The sequence below is a fragment of the Solea senegalensis genome, linkage group LG4 (genome assembly GCF_019176455.1).
Source record: "Solea senegalensis isolate Sse05_10M linkage group LG4, IFAPA_SoseM_1, whole genome shotgun sequence".
Taxonomy (NCBI): Eukaryota; Metazoa; Chordata; class Actinopteri; order Pleuronectiformes; family Soleidae; genus Solea; species Solea senegalensis.
The window spans coordinates 7366388-7392559 of record NC_058024.1 but is presented as its reverse complement, the minus strand read 5'-3'; the positions used below and the strand labels follow the sequence as shown (position 1 = coordinate 7392559).

The window sequence follows — 26172 nt, the reverse complement described above, 5'->3', positions numbered from 1 at the left end:
CTAGAGACAAACAACCATTCACTCTCACACTCACTCCAATGGTCAATTTAGAGTGTCCAATTCACCTAATCCCCAGTTTTAGAGAATTTTTCTGTTACGAGTCCCACATCTTTCAACTTTTGATCAAAGAAATTGACACATTTGAGGTACAATAAAACAAATATTTCCAGAAGTTCTTGAAAACACTGACTAGTTTGTGTTCAGGACATCTTTGCTTACTAGTGAACTGGAACATTTTACTGTACATTTTTAAAGAAAGTTCAAATTAAAAGTCCCACATCTGAACTTTGAGATGTAATAAAAAATAAAATTCCCATTAGTTCTGGACAAGACTGACTAAGTTGTGTTCAGAACATCTATGACTACTAACATACTGGAAATTAGGCATTCTGACTGTAGTTTTTCAAGAGAGATTTCAAGTTAAAAGTCAAAGCTGCTTTTTCCTTGCTCTCTTTTGTGTTTTGCAAAGGTGTCTTGTCGGTGCCATTTGTTGTTTTATTTAGCTTTTATTTACAATAACTCACATGGAAAATAAAAAAAATATCAGTACAAGTACAATCAAAAATATCAGTACAAGTACAATCAAAAACTTGAGAATTTGTTTTCCCAGCAAGTGATAAATGTTATAAAATGAGGATGAAAAGACGTATAATCCTGCATTAGCCTGTGTGTGAATTTAATACATCAGTGAACACATCACTAGTCACAAACACAATCCTTTACAAAGTCTTTTATTTCAGCATAATAATAAGAAGCCTCTCCTCTGATTTTCATACAGTTGAAACTAATTGGATCACAAGGGTACATATTAGTTAGCCCATTTTACAATTATCATTGTAACATTTTTTTTAGAAAGTTATTCTTATGCACTCATTTTCCTACACAAAATAATATCAAGATCCTATTTTAACTGAGGACCATAACTCTGCATGCAAGACTAATAAAGAAAACAACTAATCTGTGATAGCTACTGTTATGCTGTTGTTCATCTAATACCATTATCAATATAATTTACTACAAATACCAGGGACTTTGTATAAGAAACAAAAAACATTTTTTGTGGTACTACTTAGTGCCTCTCATGTTAAAATTACTCAACATACTGGGCTCACTCTGTACTGATCCAAATGGTTCTGTCCACTCTCTGTCATGTTGAGGAGAAATAGGCTTTGTCTAAAACCTAAGATCTACTACAGTCTGAAGGGAAAAAAATATCCATCTCTCTTTTTTGTCTTTTTTTTTTCCTTTCACTCCAGTGTTTACATTTTTCATCAGAATAAAAAAAAGGTCCTTGAAACAATCATAAAAAAACATGATGAGAAATCCTCAGACAAATAAATCTTTTTGATCAGTCTGAAAAATTAAATCTCATTCTTATAAACAAATGATCCGAGACACAAGGATTCTATTGCATTTTAACAAGGAGTTTGATAATACTAAAAAAAAAGAAAAAAAAAAAGAAGAAAAATAACAATAAATGACAAAAATGTATTAACAAGTGATGTCAAATATATACTGTATTGCCCTTTAGCCATTCTGAGTACGTGCTCGTGACAGCAGTGACCCTTCCATAGTTTTGGAATAGTGTGTCCAGAGCAAGTTGATGCATTTCTCAAACTTGGCCTCTTTGCTGCCACTGGCGTTTATACTTCTTAAGCCACTGAATCTCCTCTTTATGCACCGTTTTATTCGTCACACAACTTTGTCTCAATTTAACCATTTTTTTTCTCCAAAAATACTAATGTAAAAAAAAGTACCCCTCATCTTAAACTTAACATTATCCATCTTTTTATCCAACAAATCAAAATAGGAAGATCGAGCCTCATCTAAATAAACTCAAATCAGATTAAATTCCCTAAATTACTGTTTCTTGCTGTGGTTTCAAAGAAGAGTTAAAAAGTCAGTCTTGTGCACCAATCCTTCCACCACTGAGCCCTGCATTCTGGGTTTAACAGTGCAGTGAGGGGAACAGCGACACCACAGCCTCAGTCACACAAAAGGATTAAGTTTGAGAAACTCTTCAACAGGCAGCACAGTGGCTCCGATTGACCGTCGTCTCTGCCGTCTGACCGCCACAGACTCCACACAGTAGGAACAAAGTTCATCATCAAAAGAAATGGTTTGTTACAATATCATTTAGTACTACAATGATTATTTGTGTATCTGCACTCACTTAAGGCTAAAGCCAAAGACATGACAGACATCCATTACTACACACCAACCACAACGTATTTGGATAAAAAAGGCAACAGTTAGTGTGAAGCAGAGTCAAGCCGAGAGTGTCGATTCTGCTGCGGCCTGTGACTGGCCAAAGCACTGCAGCGGGAAACAATTTAGCACAACCGACTTCTCACACAATGACTGTCCAACTCCGCAGGGCTCCTGTACGATTATATATACTGTGTTACACGACCCCAACATGTTCGCCGTCTCTCTCGTGACGGGAGAAGAGTCTGTTTACGCGCCACTACCGCTGTCAGAATTCAGTAATCGTGACAGCTATAAGGTTTTTAACAAAAGAAAAACACAGACCATGTTCATGATCGGCTGTGTCGTTTTCGGAAAATACATCTGATCCACAATAGTAAAACTGTTAGGAAAAAGGCAAATGAAAAGGAAAAAAAAAGAAACACTAAGGCCACAAGATTTTGTATACCCCCACTAAATCTCACAATGTGAGAAACTGTACAAACAACATAATGGGACTTTACGTGGCCGACCTGCACTATTTTAGATCGTGATCTATGGACAGAGCTGGAGACAGTTCTCTGCTGAGCACTATCAATACTGTACTGAACATATACACAGCAGTATGTATAGTACAACTCAAAACTTGCTAAGGCTGCCATCATGTGCCATGTCCCAAGTCATTAGTTTGTCATATATAACAGAACTCAGGGTAGACCGGTGACTCTTCTGTGACCCCTATTCAACTGCAGGTTGCCCCTCTTTATCACTGGACTTCCTGATTTACAGTTATGATCCTAAAACATGCTCATGTTCCTCAGCTTTCCCCAGGATTTCACTCAATCAGGCTGCGTCTGATCAATATTTTAGTTTCTTTTTGGCCCATTTTGTGCATAAAACAATCGCCACTCAAGTCCCATAGTGAAATAATAATAAACATTTTTCAATTATTTACACAAATAATCAATAAAACTGCACCTTCTCTGACGATGAAGCCAAGGAAACCTTGTTGTTACGTAGTTACGTTTCGACCAGACGTTGTTTTTAGTGAAATTTCTAATTGCTTTAAAGCCGCGTTAACTGCAAAGGAAAAGAAGATCTGGTCCACATGAGATGTCAACACAGTGGTTTCCTTAGTTCACCTTGAAGGAAAGCTCAGTTTAATTCATTATGACCTAAGTGCCAATCCTTTGGCATCAAAATGGGCCACGCAAGGAAACCAAAGAAAGAAGTTGAAATCATTTTTCTCACCACTTTATCCCAGTTTGTTGCAAACACATTGGGATTAACAATACCCACTGCGCTTCCCGAGTACCACCAAATGCAGATATTTCAACAATAATAAAAACTTTTTTCTTTTTGCAAAAATCAAATAGATTAAGTACAAAACAGGACCACTGTTCATCACAGAAAAGTCTCGCCTTTAAAAAAAAAAAGAAAAACAGGAAAGAAAAATGACAACAAAATAAAAAGTCAACATAAACACATATGTCCCTCAGTCATTAGTAATCCCAAGACTGGAGCTGCAATATCAGCCTGTGCTAAAGTGTGGCGCCACCGAGCACAGAGCTGTGAAGAAGAAGAAACCCTGTGGCTTGTCCCTTCTCTAGCAATGTTGTGGATGAAGGGAAGGTGGAATGTCAGACCGCCAGCCGACCTGAAGGGGGGTGCAGGGGACTCCAGGTTGGGGGCGCCGGCGGAGGTTCTTGGGGATATGGACGTGGATCGCAGCATGGCTGGTTCTCTACTTTGGCTACATTGCGACCCTGGCACAACCGCCGATGCCGCAACAGCCGGTCTGTCCGAGAAAAGTTCTTGGAAACAAATTGAACACGGTTAGTGATTCCAGTAAACGTGGAACTGACACAGCATCAACACCAAGAAAACACTTACAGGAAATTTCTTTTGTTTTTATTCAATAAAATCTGCATCTTTGATAACAGCAGACTCAATTTATTAATTTCATTTAATAAATGATTTGCTTAATCATTGTCATGCTGAGGGTATGTTTCTATTCACAGTTATTTGCAATTTCATGTTCATCCACATATATGTGCAAAGGACATAACTGCAACGGTTAGTGAAGACAATGAAATGCAAAAAGCTCTTAGCCTCACCTGAAACTTCTTTATGTAGCATACATTTTTGCATCATTACTGTTCACTATAAACCCAAATGTCTGTCACTGTTTCTTAGCAAGCGACGTCCCAAATAAGTAGATGAAAGGGAAACCAAAAAGAAACGGCAAGACAGTGGACGTGGCAGGAGCAGACAAATTGTTTTCCAATGCCCCCTTTACACCCAATCTCACACAGTTTGATGGTTTCCCCAAACCTAAATCCCACTTGTATTGTCATTTTCAGAGAGATAACGAGAGGATTCATGCAGTTAAAATGTATCTGGAGGCTCAGAGAAGTGACCTTTGACAAAGTGATAGGAGAACCTGAAAATCAGTGGACCAATGGCATCGATGTTAAAGCGGAACTTAACTTAAATTTAACAGCTTTGGAGTCATTGTGACTTTAAATTGGGGAGATTGGAGGCTGTCTTCACTCCCCCTACTGTCTGTTAGTGGAAAACCAGACCTTGTTTCAGGTATTGCGAACAAATTGCTTCATGGTATTAAACACACACACACAGACCCTAGCCAGGTACCAGCTACAAGATCAAGGCAGTGAACGTGTAATTTTAAATAATTAGCAAAAAGGAAGCCAAGAATAGTTGTCGAAGGAAGTGAGGAAGAGGAAAAAATCTTTCTCCTGTGACATTTTCAAGGTGAGGCTGAGAACTATTGGAGGTACCTCATATTGTGGAACACTGAGGTGAATTTGAATTGTGTCCTTGCATACATACCTGCTGGCACCGTTCACACTGGTAAGGCTTCTCCCCACTATGGACACGCTTGTGTCTCTCAAGGTGGTAGCGCTGGATAAACCTCATATCGCACATGTCACAAGCAAATGGCTTCTCTCCTACAAGAGCAGACAAATACAGTCAATGCATCAATTTTAGTGTCTCGTACCAAACAAAAAGTAGTGCAACATTTACACTAGCTAATCTTTCATCGCAGAATACGTTTCCAACGCTCAGAAAAAGGTTGGAAAACACTGCCCTGTCAGGTTTTAGTCTCAGCAAATTAATATTCTAAAAGGCTTCGTCATCAACTCATTATGTGTACATCAGAGTGGAAATGTCTTGTTTTCATGGCCCAGATCTACGCAACATAGAGGACCCCAAAAAAACTGGGGCATGTATTCTGAGGCTGGTTGAACATCCCATCAAATAATTTGACAACCCAAACTCGAGTTTGTTGTGAGCCCGTTCTGCTGCAAGCGCCAGAGCCTCTGAGTGACAAGGGTACGGTGAAGGAACGCATACCCGTATGAGTGAGGCTGTGTCTCTCCAGGTGGTTACGCTGAATAAACCTCATGTCACACATGGAACAAGCATACGGCTTCACCCCTACACACACAGAGCAATATATTAGCCCTACCACCCACATGTGCAATACATACAACTTAAAAGCTCAAGCTAGCACTATGCATATAAAATGTGTATTTTCTTTTTTAATTAAAAAAAAATATATGTTAAAACGTTCACGACATGCAACTAGACAAACAGCGGAGTTAAAGCTCCTCAAAATAATATAGATAATAATCTGAAACATGTGTGGCTACAAAGGAAACAGGACCAGAATCAGTTTTAAATGCTGTATGAGATGTAAACATTTAAATCATTATATGTTTGGCCTGAAAAATCATCAGTGAAATCCTCATTTAACACAGAAAACAATTGCTACACCGATACAGCATCCTCTCACCTGTGAGCTATTATACCTGTATTTCTGCCACACAAAAAACAACAAATTATATACTATAACGGTTTAAGTTTGACCCCTGAATCAAAACGTATCTACTTAATAACAAGATGTTACAGACAACAATACAATCATATACTGTAAATGCATAAAAATGGTTAAGTGGTGTACTGGTACTGGACAGTTTTTTTTTCCTAGAGGGTTAGAGTTTCAAAGACTGCTCAGATTTTAAATGATTTTGCTTGATGACTTCTGCAGGAATGTAGGAAAAACACTTAATATACATAATACATCAAGAAAGCATTAAGTATAAATTGAGAAATTACTCTTAACCCAAAATGGGTTTAAATGCCAAATTGTTTGGAGTAACTAATGGTACTTTTCCATTATACAGTTCTAGCACTACTCAGCTCGAGTATTTTTTTGCTTTTCCATTAGAGATAGTATGTAATACCTGGATCACTGGAAGAGTCATGAGTGCGACATCCGACAAAAGAATCAAATAAACCAAACAAACAATGGCGAACTGTGGATCAGTTAAAAATCCTAATGTGCTAATCTCCAACATTTAGCAAGGACATTTCTAAAATCTCAATACTTCTTCAGACAGGAGGAGTCTGGTGTGTTTAGCGGCAGCACTGCAGAACGCCGACAATCGAACTAATGTGTTTGTGTCACATATAAAACAACGCCACGGCAGTTTGCACACGACTGTGCCCACGTTGAGGAGCAACTATAGTAATGAAAAATGACGTGCCTGATACCAAACCAAGTACAGATGAGTAGAGCAGAGTAGTGCTAAAACTGTATAATGGAAAACTGCCATAAAATAGTGCCAATAATTGCAGGTAGAAGTTAGCAAGGACCAGAATTGCCTTGTAGAATTGGAGTTAATATATATAATAATTTTCCTCAGACTAAAAGCCAATAAAATCTTGTGCTTCTGCATTTAAAAACTGCCCTCCAGTATTACTGGTAAACATAGAATTAATTTAGGTGACAGCTCACAAACAAGGGCCAATCTACTGCATCTAACTAATCAGTTGCTGTAAATCAAAACTCATGACCAGAATTCAAAATCTGCCAGCGATACTGGAGGGCAGTGAAGTGGGTTGTTGCTTAGTACAAGTTATAAAGAAACGCGAAATGAAGAGTACTGATGATTTTATTAACTTGGGTACCTAAAGGAAAATGTTTTGAAGGAAAAAAGCATATCCCTCATATGAGCACAATCTAGAGTAAATGTAGATCTGTATCATGTGAGAAGGGCAGGTGCACGGACCCATACCCGTATGAGTGAGGCTGTGTCTCGCCAGGTGGTAACGCTGAACAAACCTCATGTCACATATGGTACAAGCAAAAGGTTTCACACCTAAACGCAAAGCATTAATATATTACTTTCAGGACTTAACGCTTTGTGTTTCACAATCCATCAATCAGTACGTTAAACATCTATTTACAGTTGATGGGTTGTTAACCACTTGTTTGGGTGCAATTCTCCAAGAAGAATACATGTTTTTTTTTTTTTTTAATTCAAGTTCAATCAGTAATTCATTAAACTGTGATGATTTCAAATCCACAATTTAACACATCACATGAGCTGATGATGTCACAGTCTTGTATTTATATTTCATTTTTCATACATTATGTATGATAATTTGAGAAAACATGCTGACTATTTTTACAGAAAATTTTAAAATGGCCTCAGTCTAACAGAATGTAAGTACAGTATTATTTCAGTGATATGGGTAAGGTGGGCGGACTCGTACCCAAATGAGTGAGGCTGTGTCTCGCCAGGTGGTAGCGTTGAAAAAACCTCTTGTCACACATGGTGCAAGCATAAGGTTTCACACCTAAATGCAAAGTAGCAATGAATTACTATGCCTCACTTTCCACTTTTTAAATCATATATATGTATATATCTCAGCTATTGGTTATTAACCACAAATGTGCCAATTCATGCAAAAAAACAAAAGGCATGTCAGTTTCCTTCCTTAAATTTACCAAATACAATTATACAATGGACTACTTTAGCTTAATCATATATATCCTGCATAATCAGTGTTGTAATGGACTAAATTCAATGAGTAAATGCAGTTTAAGATTTTCTGAAGTGTGGCTTTAAGGCAATGACACACAGGCCCACTTTACACCTGGCATTAAAATGTGTTTTCTGTGATCGGATTGCAATCGGATAGCGTCTGACCACTCATAACGTGACCAGATTGAACACAAATGTAAATGCAATGAGTCTCCGCTCTGGTACTTGGTGGCTGCACAGCCAACTCCGCTTTTCCGCTTGTCAAGAAGACTTATTCCCCTTCTTCAAAAAGCAATAAGGAGTCGAATAGTGCGCCTTCACATGCAGCTAATGTTGTTGTTGATATGGCAGCGCACAGAGGGGGAGGTGGCCGGTCAATCAAATCAAATATAGATGTGGACACCAAAGGTGCATGTTCACACCAGGTGTAAATGCATGTGGTGAAGTGAGCCTGTGCTGCTGTTTTTAGTTTATTAGTTATTTTGGAGTTCATTGGAGTTTCAAGGACACCAATTCTTAATAAAAAACTAAAGGAATTTATTTGAGAGTACTTAGCCTTGCTGGATTTAATGTTATGATTGAAAAGTTTGAGCACTAATAATGGAACAATAAAACACAATGTAATAATGATTTATAAGATGTATGTGGAGAAGTGCCATCTGATTGCTATCTGATCACAGAAAACACATTCTAATGCCAGGTGTAAAGTGGGCTAAGACTTCCTGTGCATGCAGCCAGCATCAGGAACCAGCATCAAATGCTCACCCTCACTGAAAACATGGCAGCCAACAGGGACACAATAAAAAAAACTGATTTTGGCCACCGAACAACAGGCTCAGTTGATCATTGATTTTATATCATGGCACGAAGGAGTTTGTTCATCTACTCTTGCTTACATGAGTAAGTTCAAATGTTTTATTTTGTGACTTTGGGAGTTTGAGATCGAAACTTGTCAAATGAGGCAGCTGAATACCAGCAGCTCCCTTGTCCCTGTGAGCTAAACAAACAGATGTTCATATGGACTTTGGTGCGGGACAGTGAGTGGTTTACACATTTTTAGTGGTTTACTAACCCTTCCACCAGAAAAGGCTGTGCAACAGTTGGGTTAAGTGGCAAACATATTTTCAACACACCACAGACTTAAGCAGGTGTAGATTTTATGAGGTGAGCCTCTTGTTAAGTGGTTAAAATCAGTTATTCTCCATGTCTCCACTGGCAGCCACATCCTCACACACATGGAGAAGTCAGTGCTGACTGTGTTAGTACCTCATAGGACCATATTCCAGAAATCCTGAACCATTTCTGTAAATGCCATCAATGGTTGTGCCTACAGAAGATAGGTGAATGCTACATGTTTTACATTTAAATTATATTAATTGTAGCAACATAAAAAGTAGTAACATTAGTTCAAAAGGAGAAACCAAATGAGCCTGTGCTGCTGTTTTTTAGTTAGTTAATTATTTTGGACTTCATTGGAGTTTCAGGGATATCAATTGTTGTGTTTAATAACGTGGAATAAAAATTAAAGGAATTTATATGAGAGTACTTAGCCTTGCTGGATTTAATGTTATGATTGAAACAGTTTGAGTACTAATAATAGAACTATAAAACACAATGTAATAATGATTTATAAGATGTGACAGGGGCAGGTGCACTGACGCATACCCGTATGAGTGAGGCTGTGTCTCGCCAGGTGGTAACGCTGAACAAACCTCATGTCACACATGGTACAAGCAAAAGGTTTCACACCTAAACGCAGAGCATTATGGTATTATTTCCAGATTTTTGTGTTCATAATCCATCAAAAAGCAATATATTCATCACCTATACAACTATTAGGAATTGATGGGTTGTTAACCACTGTCCTTTTTAAGAACTAAAAGCTCATATTTTAGTTTTACATTTTTCAGAAACCAATGAAGAATACATTCATCTGTGTAAACCAATTCCCACATCCACAACTTAACACATCTCATGAGCTGATGATGTTGCAGTCTTGTATTTCTTTATACGTTAAGATGGCTTTAAATTTTGCTTTGGCTTTATGTAGGGGAATTTAAATACGAAACTGTTCAACTGGTCAATTTTAAACATACTTTGTAATTGCTGCATATGGCTGACACTGTGTCTAACAAAATGGAAGTACAATTCTTATTTCTGTGACATGGGTAAGGTGGGCGGACGCATACCCATATGAATGAGGCTGTGTCTTGCCAGGTGGTAGCGCTGAAAAAACCTCTTGTCGCACATGGTGCAAGCATAAGGTTTCACACCTAAATGCAAAGTAGCAATATTATATCTCTTTGCCTCAATTTTCAAATTTTTTTTAAATTTAGAAATTCATATCTACACTATTGGTTATTAACCACACAAATGCCAATTCATGCAGAAACACAAATCCTCTAATAATGTCATTGCATTGTAGTTCACAAAGAAATAGTAACACAGTAATTCACTGTCATCCTGCTGTACTCGTATGATGATACCAACTAGGAAGTTAAGTTAAAACTCTATCTTGACATTTGCCTTGAAATATAACAGGTACATATGTATGAAGTGTTCAATGTGCACACTGACTTCTAACAGTGAATGTCATGGGCACGGTGCACGGACCCATACCCGTATGAGTGAGGCTGTGTCTCGCCAGGTGGTAACGCTGAAAAAACTTCATGTCACACATGGTGCAAGCATAAGGTTTCACACCTAAATGCAGAGCAGCAAGAAAATTAATTGTGTGTCTCTGCCACCAAGGGAAAATAAATAAATATGTTCTCCTTGTGTTATAGCTATAAAAAAACCAAAGAAGACTAAACACAGAACTGGGCTAAATTGATTATCTGTGGTTAATAACCAATGTCATACCCTACAATAACTACAACACTAAGATAAATATAGATGATTATTTCACATTACAAAACTCCCAGAGGAGCAGTAAAAATCCATCTACACAACACATGAGAGAATGACAGCATCTAATGACTATGATCACTTAAAATAAATCATCATCCATCATAATCTGTGCATGAATAAAGATATGTAATATTAAATCAGGCATTCAGTTATTGCAGTATCCTAATCGTGTGACTGGGTTGAGATCGGCAGACGCATACCCATATGAGTGAGGCTGTGTCTTGCCAGGTGGTAGCGCTGAAAAAACCTCTTGTCACACATGGTGCAAGCGTACGGCTTCACCCCTACACACACAAAGTACCAACTTTAGCATTAAAGGAGTCAACTGCCAAAAATGATCGATGCTAAACTTTACTAATGGCTTAGTAAAGTTTAGTTGCACTTATCAGCGCTTTGTCTACACTGGAAATTCCAGTATGCTTAAAAAAAAAGAAGCTATTCCAATTGGGAATTACATTTTCACATCTAATTAAAAATAACTAAATGACAAAAGGTCGAAGACCAAAGTTTGAGTTTGGAAATAATTGTGTGGGTCGCAACATTAACTCATTTTCAAACCTAAAGCCGATGAACTGTCCAGACAATAAATTGAGGCAAAAATCACTCTTTGACAAATTCCAACAAGCACAATAGCATGTTTGTTTTTGGGATCACATAATTTCCACAATAGAAGTGTTAACATTTGTTTTATCGCACTGATCGCAGATATTAGACAATTTTAGGCAGTTGGTGAACAACTAGGCACAACACATTAAAGGGGACTTACTATGCTCGTATTTCACAGTTAGAAAAGGCATGCTTATTTATATCGGACAGCCTTCTCTCCAAGCAGTATTAGTGTTAACCTCTTTTAAGACTCCACTATCTTATGTTTGGTGAAACATTAAGATTCCTACAGTGGGCAGTGGTCACAGTAATTCTGGAGGTAATGCAACTGGTACAATCGATAAACGTGATTGCAAACTTCTCAAATCCATCAATGCATGCTTGAAATCAAATCAAATAGGCAATATGTGCCAAGAAGGTATGGCTATAAACAGCAACAAAGATTTGATCAGGACACCTCTGTTCAGTAAATACTAACCATAAGTGCCATAATGGTAGGTTTAACCTTTTTTAAAATGCACTACAATGCAGACTGGAGACCACCTGCTGTCAGGAAATACAAACGTTAATGTTGCTAGTGAAATGTTAAGTGTGCTGTTGCCAGGCAACTGCACTGTAATCCTGCACTGTCAGTTAGGTGTATCCTGGAGTATTTTAAATGCACACAATACATTTCACAAGCTGTGCTTGGAGCAGATAACGGTATTAGTCTGTATAAAATGAAACTGGTCTCCGGTTAATGTTAACATTATAAACATGAGAGAGAATGAGGAAAGGCATAGTAGGTCCCCTTTAATATAAGACATTGCTTTGCAGATAAACTCTTGTGATTTAATTTGAAAAGTTGGTGGAAAAAAGTGCTGAAAACTAACATACAGACCCTAGTTTAGAATAAAACAGTAAAATAACTTTGCTATCTTCATATTGGCAATAAAAAAATATATTCATTCAATATTCAAAGCAGATGATCATGTGCTATTTCCTTATCATTACTTTGAACGTGAAATGACACAATGACTAAAACTTGGCCTCAAAATTGTTTTTTAACAGCTGCAGGCAGTTACATACCTGCAGCTGCCCCAGGTTAAACTCCCTCCCTCACCCAATTAAACCCAGATTTTGACAGAGCAGATGTTTCCTCATAATATATTAATGGATATTAATGATGAAAATTACTTAAGATGAAGCATTAGTTAGATTTTTTTACTCTGACTTCAAAAAGAAAATCATAATAATGTTTTTTTAAACAATACAAAGAAAAGATATCTAGCCTGCAAGCCAGAAAATCCATCAGTCATGGAATTCAAACAAAGATTTATTTTCTTCTCTTCTTATCCATTTAATATTTCATTTATTCAGTAATGTGGTTGTTCTTTTTTATACATCTATATAAATATATATATATTTATTTATCAAGCAACACAGTTGCTTTATTTCATGTCTGACATGGAAAAAAACATCAGCAGTGTACACTAATTTTGCCTCACAGATATGTAAAACCAAAATATTCATCAGTTTAATGAATAAAAAGGTGAATAACACTAACAGTGATATTTTTGGCTCTGTGGTCATCATGTCATTTCATAAACAAAGTCTTGGCAGTCTTTCAGTGCATGCGTATGAGGCTCCTTGTAAGTGTGACACGGAACATTAGCACTTGTCAATACAGTGACAGAAAGCAATACAAACTCGAGTTTGAAGCAGCCATGTAAACATTACTGTGGCCGCATGCTGGACCAATGTCAAGCAGACAGATAGAGAGAGAGAGAGAGAGAGAGAGTGGCAAAGGTCAAACATTGAAGACATACCTGTATGAGTAAGACTGTGTCGTTCCAGCTGGTACCGTTGTATAAACCTCATGTCACACATGGTACAAGCATATGGCTTCACCCCTAAACAGAGCACCAAAATGTTAGATGTATTTCAACACAATGAAATGCTTTCAGTTTGGCATGCTTTCTAACAAATTACAGGAAACAACAAAAACACACTCAAATACCTTGCAGACATCAAGAGTCATAATCAAGAACAAAAACAGGGCTTAAATGTTACAGTTCACAAGGAAAATTCTCATAAAGGATTTTTTTGTCAAAGCTTTTTCTAGTTACCCTTTGTTCAAGATGCATTATTTCATTATTTAGGCTGGCCAAATATATCCCTGTTGTCTTGAAATGTTTGACTACTGATGCCTGCATTAAAAAATACTTTCTAGTGTGATATTCCTTTTAATTAACATGTAATATATTATTCAACAATAGACATGCAGTAGTACCATTACAGTGTCAATGAGAAACAAGGTAAGTGACAGAGTCACTTTCTCAGTGGACAGCTTTCCAACAAAGCCTAACAATCCTATTAAACATTTTTATAGGGAAGCTTATTTAGCAACAATCGCTTAATTGTGGTATCACACAGAGGGAATTTTTTTTTTATTTTTATTTTTTTTTAAAATAAGGGAAGGTTTATGTAGACGTTCTAATAATGAAAGGGGAACAATTAATTCAAGCATACCAGTATGAGTGAGACTGTGTCTTGCCAAATGGTAACGCTGGAAGAACCTCATGTCACACATGGAGCAAGCGTATGGCTTCACCCCTAAATGCATACAGTACCACACTTTAGAAGAGAGTTCTTAAGAACTATGCACACAATGAAATGTAATTTCACATACACTAGTCAGTGTTATACCATGATTCAGCCTGATGTATGTTCATTGCCAACTAGTATTATGCATACAAGACTTGAAATGTGTCATGTTATCACTAAAAGCAAAAGCAGTAAGTGCAGCAGAGGGGAAAAAAAACTTTTACTAATTAAGAATACTGAGTAGAACAAATCAAAATTCTCTTTTGTTTCAAAGAACTGCCTAAACACAAGGGTAAATACATATGACCCTAAAACAGTCAGTTGAGACGGATAAGTAAAACTTATACCCGTATGAGTGAGAGTGTGTCTTGCCAGGTGGTATCTCTGGAAAAATCTCATGTCACACATGGAGCAAGCATATGGCTTCACCCCTGCACACACAGAGCAAAACAATATTCTGTAAAAACAACATATTGAACTGAACAGGACACACTCAGCTAGATTATGTATCCAGACATGCCAAAAGCAGTAGCACCAATTAGTAACACTTAAAGGTTTAATTTGCTAATCTGTCTACTACTCTGATTAATGGACTTGAAAACATTGTTTTGTTGAACTAAGTACAGATTTTGAATGCAATTATGCACTGCAAAGGCTAAAAATGTGTTTGAATAAAGTCAAGGTATTACTTCAGGTGAAAATGCTGTCCAAAATAGTGTCTTTAAAATGACAGTTCAGTTTTTTTTAAGTGTGCTGTATGTGACAAATACACATACTTGGAAGTTCAGACTTCAGAAAAAAACTGAATTGTCCTTTTAACAGATGTCTTTCACAGAAGAAAAACGTGAAAGACATCTTCAGCATCCACAAGAGTTATTACAGTTTGATGTGATTTAAGGTTTCAAAAACCAGACTTAGGTGAACATATAAACAAAGGACAGATTAACTACAGTAAACTGGGTATTTGGGCTCTAAAGTAACAAAGAAGGGCAAACCCATACCCGTGTGAGTGAGGCTGTGTCTCGCCAAGTGGTAGCGTTGGAAAAATTTCATGTCACACATGGAGCAAGCGTATGGCTTCACCCCTACACAGACAAAAAGTATATAAATATAAACTAGAAACAGAAAAAAAACACATTTCTGTCAACACTACCCCAAGACTAACTCCCTTCCCTTGGTTCTACAAGCACATAATAAAATTAGCCTTATAAACATATGGTTGACTTAAAGGATGGGTGACTATCACCATAACTGAGAGAGGAACACATTTCTAAAAATTAGGATTGACAAGATATATATGTAATGAATGTATTTGTCAATTATTAATAAATAATTGTGCAAAAATAAATTAGACCATTCAGCAAGGGTTGTTGTGTAGATTCAGGTCCAACAGTAGGGATGTTGGTAATTACATTAACTATGATTTTTTTCCCCCTCCTAATACATGTCTGGATACATCTTCATATATGAAAATTTGCATGTTTAAAGCAATCGTTAAGTGTACGTTTTATGCCATACAAGAGAAAAAGAACTGAATTGTTAATTTGAGGTACTGTTAAAACACCACTACTTCATGAGCTAGAATAAGCAGACGCATACCAGTATGAGTGAGGCTGTGTCTTGCCAGATGGTAACGTTGGAAGAACCTCATGTCACACATGGAGCAAGCGTACGGCTTCACCCCTACATACACAAAGTTTTGACAGATTAGCTAAAATGATCCTCTCACATCAAAAGGGACACAGCATTCAGAAGCGTTAATCCACTAGGAACCTGGCAGGCATTAAACTTTCTAATTAAGCTTCATGCAAAGGGGTTACATGTTTTACTTCTTTTTTGTAAGTGTCTTCTATTATGGCGAGCATTTATCTTTAAACCATCTAGAATGTGTCATGAAACAAAGCAGCATCAGGATATTTAAGATAAGCATGTTTACAACAAGACATACAAATCAGCATCAAGATGGTATCAAAACGTCTCCAAGACAGTGATCAAAGTGGCCAGCTGAAGCCAAAACTTAAGCACACTCCTCCACAACTCAGAACTACATTTAAGTCTACATTGCACATTACATTGTGCATCTGAATTCCATTTATAGTGAAAAGTGTGTGTTGCCTTTAAGTGTCACAAGTGTGTTCGTTTCCTAGCACTACGTAAACACAATTTACAAAAGATTCCAATCTGATCTCTGCTATGAATTCACAGCAGAAGCCTCTGCATAGGAAATTGTGCAACTAATAGGAGAAAAATCTTAACTTAAGACGTCAGACAATTGCAACATGGAAACAAAAGTTGCGCAGCCATTAGTCTGCATGTAAAACAAGTGTGGACATCAAAGGACTATTCCCATAATATACCATGGCCAAAGTCAGCTACTTCAAAAATGTTTACTTATGTTATTATTAAAATGTTAACCATTCACTCACATCTCATATACTATGGCTTTGAGACCATGTCTCTTCTATCAAAAATTCTCAGTAAGATTCTTCATCAGCAATGGATACAACTAAAAAATACTAAGATGAAAGCTATGCCCCAAATAAATAGAGAGAGTTTGAGTGATTTGTGTTGCACAGCAATGGTACAAGATGGATAATGCTCTTTGAGGGGTCCACCTGAACGATTTTAGAATAGATATTTCATAAAATGGCCAAATATTCTACATGTTAAAGAACAAGCCATTCTATGCGAGACAGGTGCCAACTCTACAGTAATCCTAGGGGCGGTCTCCTCATTTACTGTTGCATAGTTCACCTGTTTCTTACAAATAATTAATTGGTTTGAGATCAAATAATATATCTTGAAAGTTCCACTCCAAAGGGCACACACTTTTATCATCCACTGGTGTGCTTTGTATAATACCGGCTGATTGTACGATCAGAACAGATTAATATGGGGTAATCCACCCTGAACAGTCCTTTTAATATGTATAACATAATCTTCTGGACTGTTCAAAAGTCATGAGACCAATTCATAAAAATGTCACTGCTGAATTCTGACACATTTTACTTCACCATCTTCTAAAGGACTCTTTTGAACCTTTATGATTTCTTGTATGCTGTTTGTTTGGTTATTGACTTCAGACTGTAAATTATTTTATTCCCATCACCAGATAAAGAATATATATGATATAAACAACCTGACTGAAGTAAGATTCTTAACATGAACTGGGTACGGCAAGTGGACGCATACCCGTATGAGTGAGTCTGTGTCTCTCCAGGTGGTAACGCTGGAAAAACCTCATGTCACACATGGAACAAGCGTACGGCTTCACTCCTACACACACAGAGCATAACATTATTAGCTATTCACTCTATATTCGGTCACATTTTCACTTATTTTAAAATAGATATATGCATATGTGAATATAGATCATATATTTGATTAACATTAGTTTACTACTGGGGCAGTAGTCACTGACTTGGAAAAAACGAGGTTGGAAGTTGACTTACCCTCAGTGCACACTTCTTAAACAATGAAAAAACAAAGAATTTGTGAAAGGGTGCAACGCAAATATTTACACTATGCAGAAATGTCCCCAATTTTCAGATCACATTTAAAGTTAAGAACAGTCCTTTGATGTCCATGCAGTAATTTTCACTGACAAAGTAACAGTACAAACATACAAAAACACTAACACATAAATCAATCAATCTTGCACTGTTTGTGGCCTGTGCTTTAAGGCTTTCACATCTGTGCATTGATTAGGGTCCACAAGTTACAGTCCACTCTTAAGTCCACTATCAAAAAGTCTCTATGCTCTCACTTAAAAATAAAATTGGTGTCAAGATATCTCAATAAAAAAAATCGTATTTAGCGCTGACAATCAACCACTCAGTATTGAAATTCAATCTATAAGTAAAAGCACAAGTATTCTTGTAAAACATAATGAACTACAATATTCTGTTCTTTCACAGAAAAAGAAAATACATGTGCTCCAAAACTGAAAGGTCAATAAAGCCTGTATGCAGAAAAGATGCTCAAATCACCAATATGCTACTACAAAAATGATGCCACTTGACATCAGATGTGGTTTCCTATACTTGTGACTACAACCAGACACAACACACCATCGCCCAACCACGCTTGGCAGGTTGTTGAACAGGGCAGGGCATGCAGTAACTACTGTATGGCAGGAAATGCAGGATTGCAAACCTGGGTGTAGATGTGCTTTAAAGTGGCCACAGCATTTTAAATTCTTGTGTAATCAAGTGCTTTTCTTTACAGGGCACAACAGATACATGCGCCGTCAACATTATCCCGACAATTTATAGATCCTGAAACGGAAACATTTTAAAATGCTGCTGCGTCAGTTTTGATTTGGGAACTCCTGGCCAGCGTTTCAGTCGAGATGGAAAGAAACAAAGACCTTTACAAACAATTACTTTACTGTAACATTTAAGCCCTGTTTTTGTTCTTACTCACATTCACTTCACCTGACACACAATCAACTAACTGTTGGATGTGAACAACAGTTTTAGTTTCACATTGTTGTCAGTCTTGTACCCAAAATCATTGTTACATAGCAAACATCTGAAGAATGCATTTTAAAACCAGCATGTGCATACTCAGTGCACCTGAAAGGTCAAGTGATATGTTAGAATGGATGCAAATTACTACTGATGGGGAGCTCAAACGCTCGTCCAAACACAGATCATTTTATTTCTAAAACAGTAGCGTGAATGTAGCCAACAACATTTGCATCATCAACAGACAATCCAAAATTTAGAACCACCTACCTACCTACTTTACAACATCACTAACCACAAAACAAGTAAAAACAATAGGTCAAACACAGGCAAGGGCCATTCAACAGAGAACGTTTTTTTGCAAAAACTTTGAACCGACAATAAGAGTTTAGCAGACTCTGCCTCTACTGACACCTTTGAAATCTTATAAATACTCAAATCTTACCAACTTTTCCACAAATTGTGCCAATCAAAATTTAATGCTTTAATACTGACCGAATGGGCATCAAAAAAGTAATAAAATAGTAATAACCCTTCAAAGAACATACATTTTTAATAGTGGACTCGGGACTATTGGACCACACTGCGTCAAATTACTTCAGGTTAATTATTTTTCTGGTTTTGGGGACCAACATTTGTAAGACACATACTGTGCTTTGTATTTTGGGATGGTGGCTTTGTTGGAAATTACTGTCCACAGACAAAATGAACCTTGAGCATCTGTCCATTGATACAGGTTGTCGGATTTGTGTTGTATGGGTACGGTTAAAGGACGCATACCCGTGTGAATGAGGCTGTGTCTCTCCAGGTGGTAACGCTGAATAAACCTCATGTCACATACGGCACAAGCATACGGCTTCTCCCCTAAACCGAAGAGCACCAGTTTTAGTTAAAGACCCCACAGATACCACCAATTAACTGTGAGGCAAAAGCTATTACCAAACAAGGTTTTCAAGCAGGCCACTGCAAAACCTTACAATTGCTGCACACTCCCAGATTCAAACCAACTCACACTCTCAGGACCTCTTTCAACAAATGACTCATGTATTCAGGCATTAAAAGCTGATTTGGCTTAACTGTAAAAGCGAGTTGTTCTACGCATGAACCATACCTGTATGAATGAGGATATGTCTCTTCAGGTGGTATCCACTCCTAAATGCTCCGTAACAGTGATCACAAATAAAGTTTTTCTGCACTTTGGATGATGGACCATTCTCATCTCCTGTGCCCTAAAGAGGACATTAAAGCAGAGGGATTCATCATGTATTCCTAATAACGCCTGGATAAAGTGTAGGGTTTTCTTCTTCTTTTTTGAACCACAAAACAATGGCATAGGACAAACAACCCACCCAACTGCGCAGAATCTGGTAAATAATTCTATTGTGAAAATTCTATGTGCTTACAAATGTACACACTCACCACATTCAGTTTAGTGTCTATTTAGATATTGTACAATTTTTAAACCCTAAACTGTCTTAGGTATGAAAAGGAAAACACTTAAGTTTGTTGTGCTTCTTTTACTACATGAAATTTACATCTGAATTAGAATACCCCACAATGTCTTCCAATGGCCTAATGCCCTCATGTTACAGCTCCCCCTGCTATGCACACAACTGCAGTTATTGTGCTCCGCTTCACTCTGTTCCCCTCCCCCTCTTTCCTCTTCAGAGATCCTCCACCCCCTCCACATCTTCCCTGAACTCCTCCCCCCACCCCCACACAAACAAAATGTGCACGCATGAAAGCTCGATGACATGGGCACTTGAATGCAGTTAAATGCTTTCACAACATAACGTGGAAGAAACTAAAGAAATATGAGACGTAAGAAAAAATTAACTAAAAACAAAACAAAAAAAAGCCCACCCCCTATTAAAAAGCGCAGAAACTGACCTTCCCTCCCCTTCCTTCTTGTTCTCTCACTTTGCAGGGCGCCACTGATTTCCTGTTCTTTTTTTTCTGCTGCATGTCCTCGTTGGCCCTCATCTCCTTCTCATCCAGCAGGCGGGGAGCTTGGAATTCACCTTCCTTCCGGATGAGCTACACAGCCAGAAAAACTGTATTATCTTCTAATTTCATACTTACTTTTGGAACAAAATACAGAATATTTGACCATGATTACATTTTCTGTTAAATCTACAATAAGCGTTTTTGTCACTACACTCATTTATAAAAAACAGTCCTATAGACTTTTTTAGATATTGCTTTTGATAATGAACAACTCATTTCAAAAAGAAAAATCAGCCACACTTTGCTGGTAGTATTTTGTCACAATAATGGGAACAGGTCTGTGTGAAGCGTGTCATTCTGAAGTGCAATATTTCATCTGGCCTGGGCTTAACAACTGACTAAATGAGTTACACCATTAACAAGATTTAGAGTATAGCATATCATGGTCCCTGTGATTTGTAAGTGGGTCCTAACCAGGGGTGGACAGCTCATTCCAGAGGGGAGGATCATGTGGCTCTGGGGACCACGGTCAGGTCCCTCTCTCTGCTGTGGTACATGACCAAGAGGAGCCATCATTTTTTTCGGCGGAGCAGCCATGGAGCTCGCCTGCATCAGGGCCATACTGGAGAGGACAGCTTCGCAGCCAAGCAGCCCCGCCTACAAAAATATAAAAAAGAAATAAAGATAACATATTACCAAGTACATCAAACATTGACAAACAGTCTGCAATTTGAGACTATCTGCATCTAAGACAATACTGCCAGTCACATGGCATTTACGAAGCTAGTCATCAACGACAACATCCTGAGTGACACAAGACTGTAAGTACAGTTATTTGTAACCATTTTGGTGTTCTCAAAACAAACCCATTTCATATGGTCGCGGACTGAGCTGCTGGGCAGATGTGACATTGCTGGGGTGTATGTGAGCGCAGGGACAGGGGTGGGGACAAGGTCATCCAGAGATCCGTCAATCAGGATGGTCGGGCTGGTGGCAGGCCACACCCACCTCACTCATCTAGCATTAAAACTGAGGAAGGAGGAGGATGTGGATGAAACAAACATTAAATTACAACATTACTGGCCCACTTTATCATTACACATTTCATTAACTCCAGTTAATGTGGTCATTTTTCATACGGACAGTTTACATCAATAATACAAACACAAATATTCTTCACAATTCACAGAACCATGTCAAAAGACCTTTTAGGTCATATAAATCAGTCAATACACCTACCTTAACCACAACTGAAAGTCATACCCACATAACACTTTACACCAATATGTCCTGGTTTATTTATTTTTAAACTTATGTCACATTTTATATCATGAACTCACCTACAAATCAGGTTAGTAAACCCCTTTTCCGCTGGTAAAAAAAAGACAGACTACCCCCACTAGCATGCTGCTTTTGTCTGTTTCTACTAGTCGCCATCTCATCTGAGTAACACTCAGATAATATTGAGTTCAAAAGAGAGACTGAAGACATAAATCTGTAACTAATGACCAGACAATGCTCACATTGTGTTTTTTTCCTGTTATGTGTCGCACTTCTGCTTCACTGCTTTGATTGTTTACAGTGCGTTTATGACGTAGCACATGAGCCACCGGAGCAGGAAAAACAGTGAGGCAAAGTCCTCTACTGACAGTGGAAAATTAGTCTATTGTCTTTTATCAGGCTTGCCAGTGTTTGAAATTTGGCCTCTTTTTTAAATTTGTATCACTACTAGAGCAGATTACCACTGCAGTTGCTTGAATTAAAGCCGAATACACCCTTTCCAACTGGTGACTTGTGCCAGATGTTAAGTGGGCGTAAAGTAGATTTTTCAAGGGAAAAAAAACCCATCACAATAGCCAAAGAAGCTTATTGTAGACAACAAACTATGCATAACCACTATGACTGCACTAAACATATGCCTTTAATATGACATAATCATCAGTGTACAACTTAATGCTCAGATAAAAACATAATGCTAGTGCTAGTCAGAATCATTTTGGTTATGAGATAGTAAGAAACAAATATTCAAGACACAAACAGAATGACTGCCCTTAAATTATTTATGTACAATGCCAGTTGGTTGAGGCAATTTCACATTATGTTTTGCTCTGTAACTCTTGTGTTTTGTTAGGCCTTGTGGTTTACAGGTGTCATCTCTACTTGTAAAACTACCAAAATCCACTGCTCAAGGTAAAACCACTGGATAAGATGAGAAGTGTGAGCTAATGCTGTAGGAATTCTTAGCCAAAAAAATGGCTAAAAATGTTTATTCATCTTCTTGATATCAAACAAGCAAATTGCAAAAGTATATTACTACCATATATAGATTCCATAAAATACCTTGTCACAACAGGCTTCCCTACAATTTTGCAGAGCATACTCCAACCACAATGAGAACATGTATGTCTTAGCAAAAAACAACAACTTACAAACTGCATGTATATTGCAGTATAAAGGAAGTCTCCATACTCATAACAGTTGTCAAGAAATCTTTACAAAACACAAAGGCTACCAGTTGATCTTCTAGCACATCTAAAGTCATTATCATTTTAAAGCACATCATGTTTTACCAATCAGCTTAATGACAAAAGTCAGAAATCCATCTGCAGTAAATGCTTGGTTTCAAAGTGTAAATCTTGCCAGGCTCAATCAAAACAAAAAGTTTAAATGGTTACACACACACCCATGTATATATATAACAATGTCTATCACGTTATATTCTGCGTATGTGTATGTATAAAACAAATGCCAATTTGATATATTTTATTTATAACTATTTTTAAAAAACACATTTTTCCATTCCAAATGTCCTGTGTGTGAAAATCTATGATGAATTCGGTTATACTGTAGAGAGTGGATTAGATAACTGTATACGTGGGATGTGCAAGAGGAGGTCTGCACAAACACTATTCTGCTGCTCCGTTTTGCATTTTGACATGGGGTTTGTTAACCGGCCTGTCGCGAGTAGGCCATTAATTCAATCTTTCTCATAGACACACTGTATATATTTGTTATAGTATTTTCCAACTTTTAAGTTACGCATTGCCTTGATCAAGTGCGGTACAAGTTGACTGTTAGGATCGTGTGCCATCATAAAAGTTTACGGTAGCAAGATGGAGGCAAAGCTGTACTTAAAAGGCTAAACTGCTTTCGCCAGTAGCGTTGGGTAGCTAGCTTTGCTGCTAAGAAATTAGACATTTGCTAACGCTAATTTAAAAGACCATACGACGAAGATGTTTTTTCTTCACCGACTGTATTTGTATTAGTTATTGCGTAAAAAAGGCAAACCATTATAGTCCGTATATTAGTTTTTAAAAAACAAGTATGTGATTTTTTTCAACTGTGGCTGAAGTGGCCTTCGCACCACCACCACCACCCACCCACTGCTGATGTTTAACAAGCTGGCTAACATCGGCTAGCCATCAGCTAGCTGCTCGCTGGCGCACTCGACCACAACAGTGTCCGTCAAAGAACGACTCTCTGGTCCACCTGGATATGTTTAACGTGGTATTTTACCATTATTGTGCATATTTTGCAGACTACGTCTGTTAGACTTTTTTTCAGGTTCATATTTCTCAAATATTCAGCCTCTACTGGCTTAAGACGAGATTGAGCGATAACGACATCCGTGATGGCCGTCGCTGTGAGAGCCTCCCCCTCCCTCCCGATGATTAGGCTAACATTTGTTAGCGAGCTAGTCGCGGCTAAAACCTTGACGCTGTTGCAATTCGGTAAATGTCCGTGCTGCCGCCCACGGAGCAGGGTATTCATTGCACATATAAGACCACTGTAAGAGCGGGTCGCTGAATGCGAAACCAAAATTCACCAAGCATCGAAGATGGGGTTTTTTTATATAAAAAAGACACGTACCTCTTCACTCCTCACTAGCTTCCCTCCTCCGACGTTTTCAGCAGCGTCTAGTTTACAAACACAGGAAACGCCACAGGATGTAGCCCACTCCCCCACACAGCAGCAGAAGAAGAGCCTCCTCCAGCTAAGAGAAAAGGCTCAGCTTCATCTGATTTTGGAAACCCGCTCTAACATTTAATTTCAACTCTGGATATTATGAGAGGTGTCTGTGGTTCAATTCTTCCTCGTCAGAATGAACATTTCATTTTAGTCATCAATTTCCCCTGGATCGTCGTGACTAGTCAGAATTACACTGCAGACATCTCAAACTGGATTTCTGAATAGTGCCAATTTATGTGAATATAATTGTGGAGAGCTATAAATGCATAAAAGATCTATGTGATGACAAAGCCAACCTTAAAAGATACATATAATATAGAGCCATGTTTCACAAACTGTGGTATGTGTACCACCAGTGGTACGCTAGCTTCATCTGGTGGTAATTGGAGAAAAATCAGAAATACTGTTCTACTGTATATACCAGGGTATATGATTGGAGTAGAGCTGAGGAATTTTGAGCAGAGTGCCTAAGAAATCAAACAAATACAATAGAGTCACCTTATCTCTTGCTCCCTCTTAATTAAATTTCACTATACCAGTATGTTAAGTATATGTGAGGAAGAGGAGGATGATGAGAGACCAAATTATCATATTGGGAATAAATCTGCCTCCGGTGAAAAGTCTGTAGTTGACTTTGATCTAATTATTTACACCACTGTATTTTAACATTGGTGATTATGGTGTGACTTTCAGAGCTCAGTATATTCTCAGGTGATGCTTGGTATAATAAGTTTGAGAAACACTGATAAAGAGCACTCTTTCTCAAATGGGGGTGGGGGTACTAGTACTTAAGATTTTAAAATAAAATAAAGCGTCCAACAAACCCCCTAAAATAATAAATAATTGTATAACATTTAAATGGATGTTCATAAACTGAATGTTTATGGACTGGATTTATTTTTTGTGATCATGTTCATGATTTACTTTTGAGAACAAATCTTATACTGTATATAATCTTATAATCTTATACTGTATATATAGTATATATATATACATACATATATTACATATTTAATTAAGTGAGTTGTTTCTTTTGGGAACAGATTTTTTAGTTATTTGTATTTCTAAATTGTTCAAGAGAGCTAAAGGCAATAAATTAGACACTGATGGCACTGTGTTTTGCCTTCTTTTTCCCTACCCAAAAGTGCTTGGAATAAATATTGTTTATATATTCATGGCTTCCTCTTTGCATAATACAGTTTCAAGTTGCAGTTTACTAATTGGGCAGGGATTTCCAAAGTACTCCTGAAGTCCATCACAGTAGCATGTGTCCATCACAGTAGCATGACTGTTTCTCACATAATCAAAAGAGGGCTCAATGTTCATGCATATTCAGCAACAGTCTCCAATCTTGCAATTTGTCCCAAGAAACATATTTGAACTGACAGTCAATTATCTGTTTCTTATTCTGTTGCTATCCTTTGTGATGCTGTGCCAATTTGAATTTCTGCTGCTGTGCTGTGGTTAATCTTTGACACAACATATATATATATTCAATAGCTAAATAACAAAGTATCAACAAACATGTATATCAGTATTATGGGATCTTAGGTGTGAGTGTTCGTCTCTAAATGTTGACCCTGTCATGGATGGCTGACCTGTCCAGGATATACCTCTCCTTTCACCCTATGTCAGCTGGG

General features: G+C 37.6%; 1 protein-coding gene across 24 annotated transcripts; it reads right to left on the bottom strand.

Annotated features, from left to right (window-relative positions):
• Positions 1-715: 715 nt before the first annotated feature.
• Positions 716-24630, bottom strand: znf740a (zinc finger protein 740a). 24 transcript variants are annotated; one of them, XM_044025069.1, is made up of 21 exons: positions 24434-24628; positions 21430-21592; positions 21038-21220; positions 20507-20653; positions 19728-19845; positions 19397-19480; positions 17340-17423; positions 15747-15830; positions 15149-15232; positions 14495-14578; positions 14073-14156; positions 13370-13453; positions 11156-11239; positions 10665-10748; positions 10235-10318; positions 9711-9794; positions 7774-7857; positions 7293-7376; positions 5566-5649; positions 5041-5159; positions 716-4001 (listed from the first exon to the last, which is right to left on the bottom strand). In XM_044025069.1, exons 2-21 carry the CDS (start codon positions 21472-21474, stop codon positions 3828-3830), a joined length of 1962 nt encoding a protein of 653 aa, XP_043881004.1. In that variant the 5' UTR covers positions 21475-21592; positions 24434-24628; the 3' UTR covers positions 716-3827. The 24 variants fall into 24 exon arrangements, with proteins under 24 accessions (XP_043881004.1, XP_043881005.1, XP_043881013.1 ...); XM_044025070.1 differs by having other exon boundaries at positions 20537-20653; positions 24434-24627; XM_044025078.1 differs by lacking the exon at positions 5566-5649 and having other exon boundaries at positions 24434-24629.
• Between the last annotated feature and the right edge of the window lie 1542 nt (positions 24631-26172).

Coding starts and splice junctions, on each gene's coding strand:
- znf740a (XM_044025069.1), bottom strand. CDS start 21,474: ATGTCACATCTGCCCAGCAGCTCAGTCCGCGACCATATGAAATGG. Junction 20,654..21,037: donor GAATGAGCTGTCCACCCCTG/GTTAGGACCCAC, acceptor CTGGCTGTGTAG/CTCATCCGGAAGGAAGGTGA. Junction 7,377..7,773: donor ACACAGCCTCACTCATTTGG/GTACGAGTCCGC, acceptor CTTTGCGTTTAG/GTGTGAAACCTTTTGCTTGT.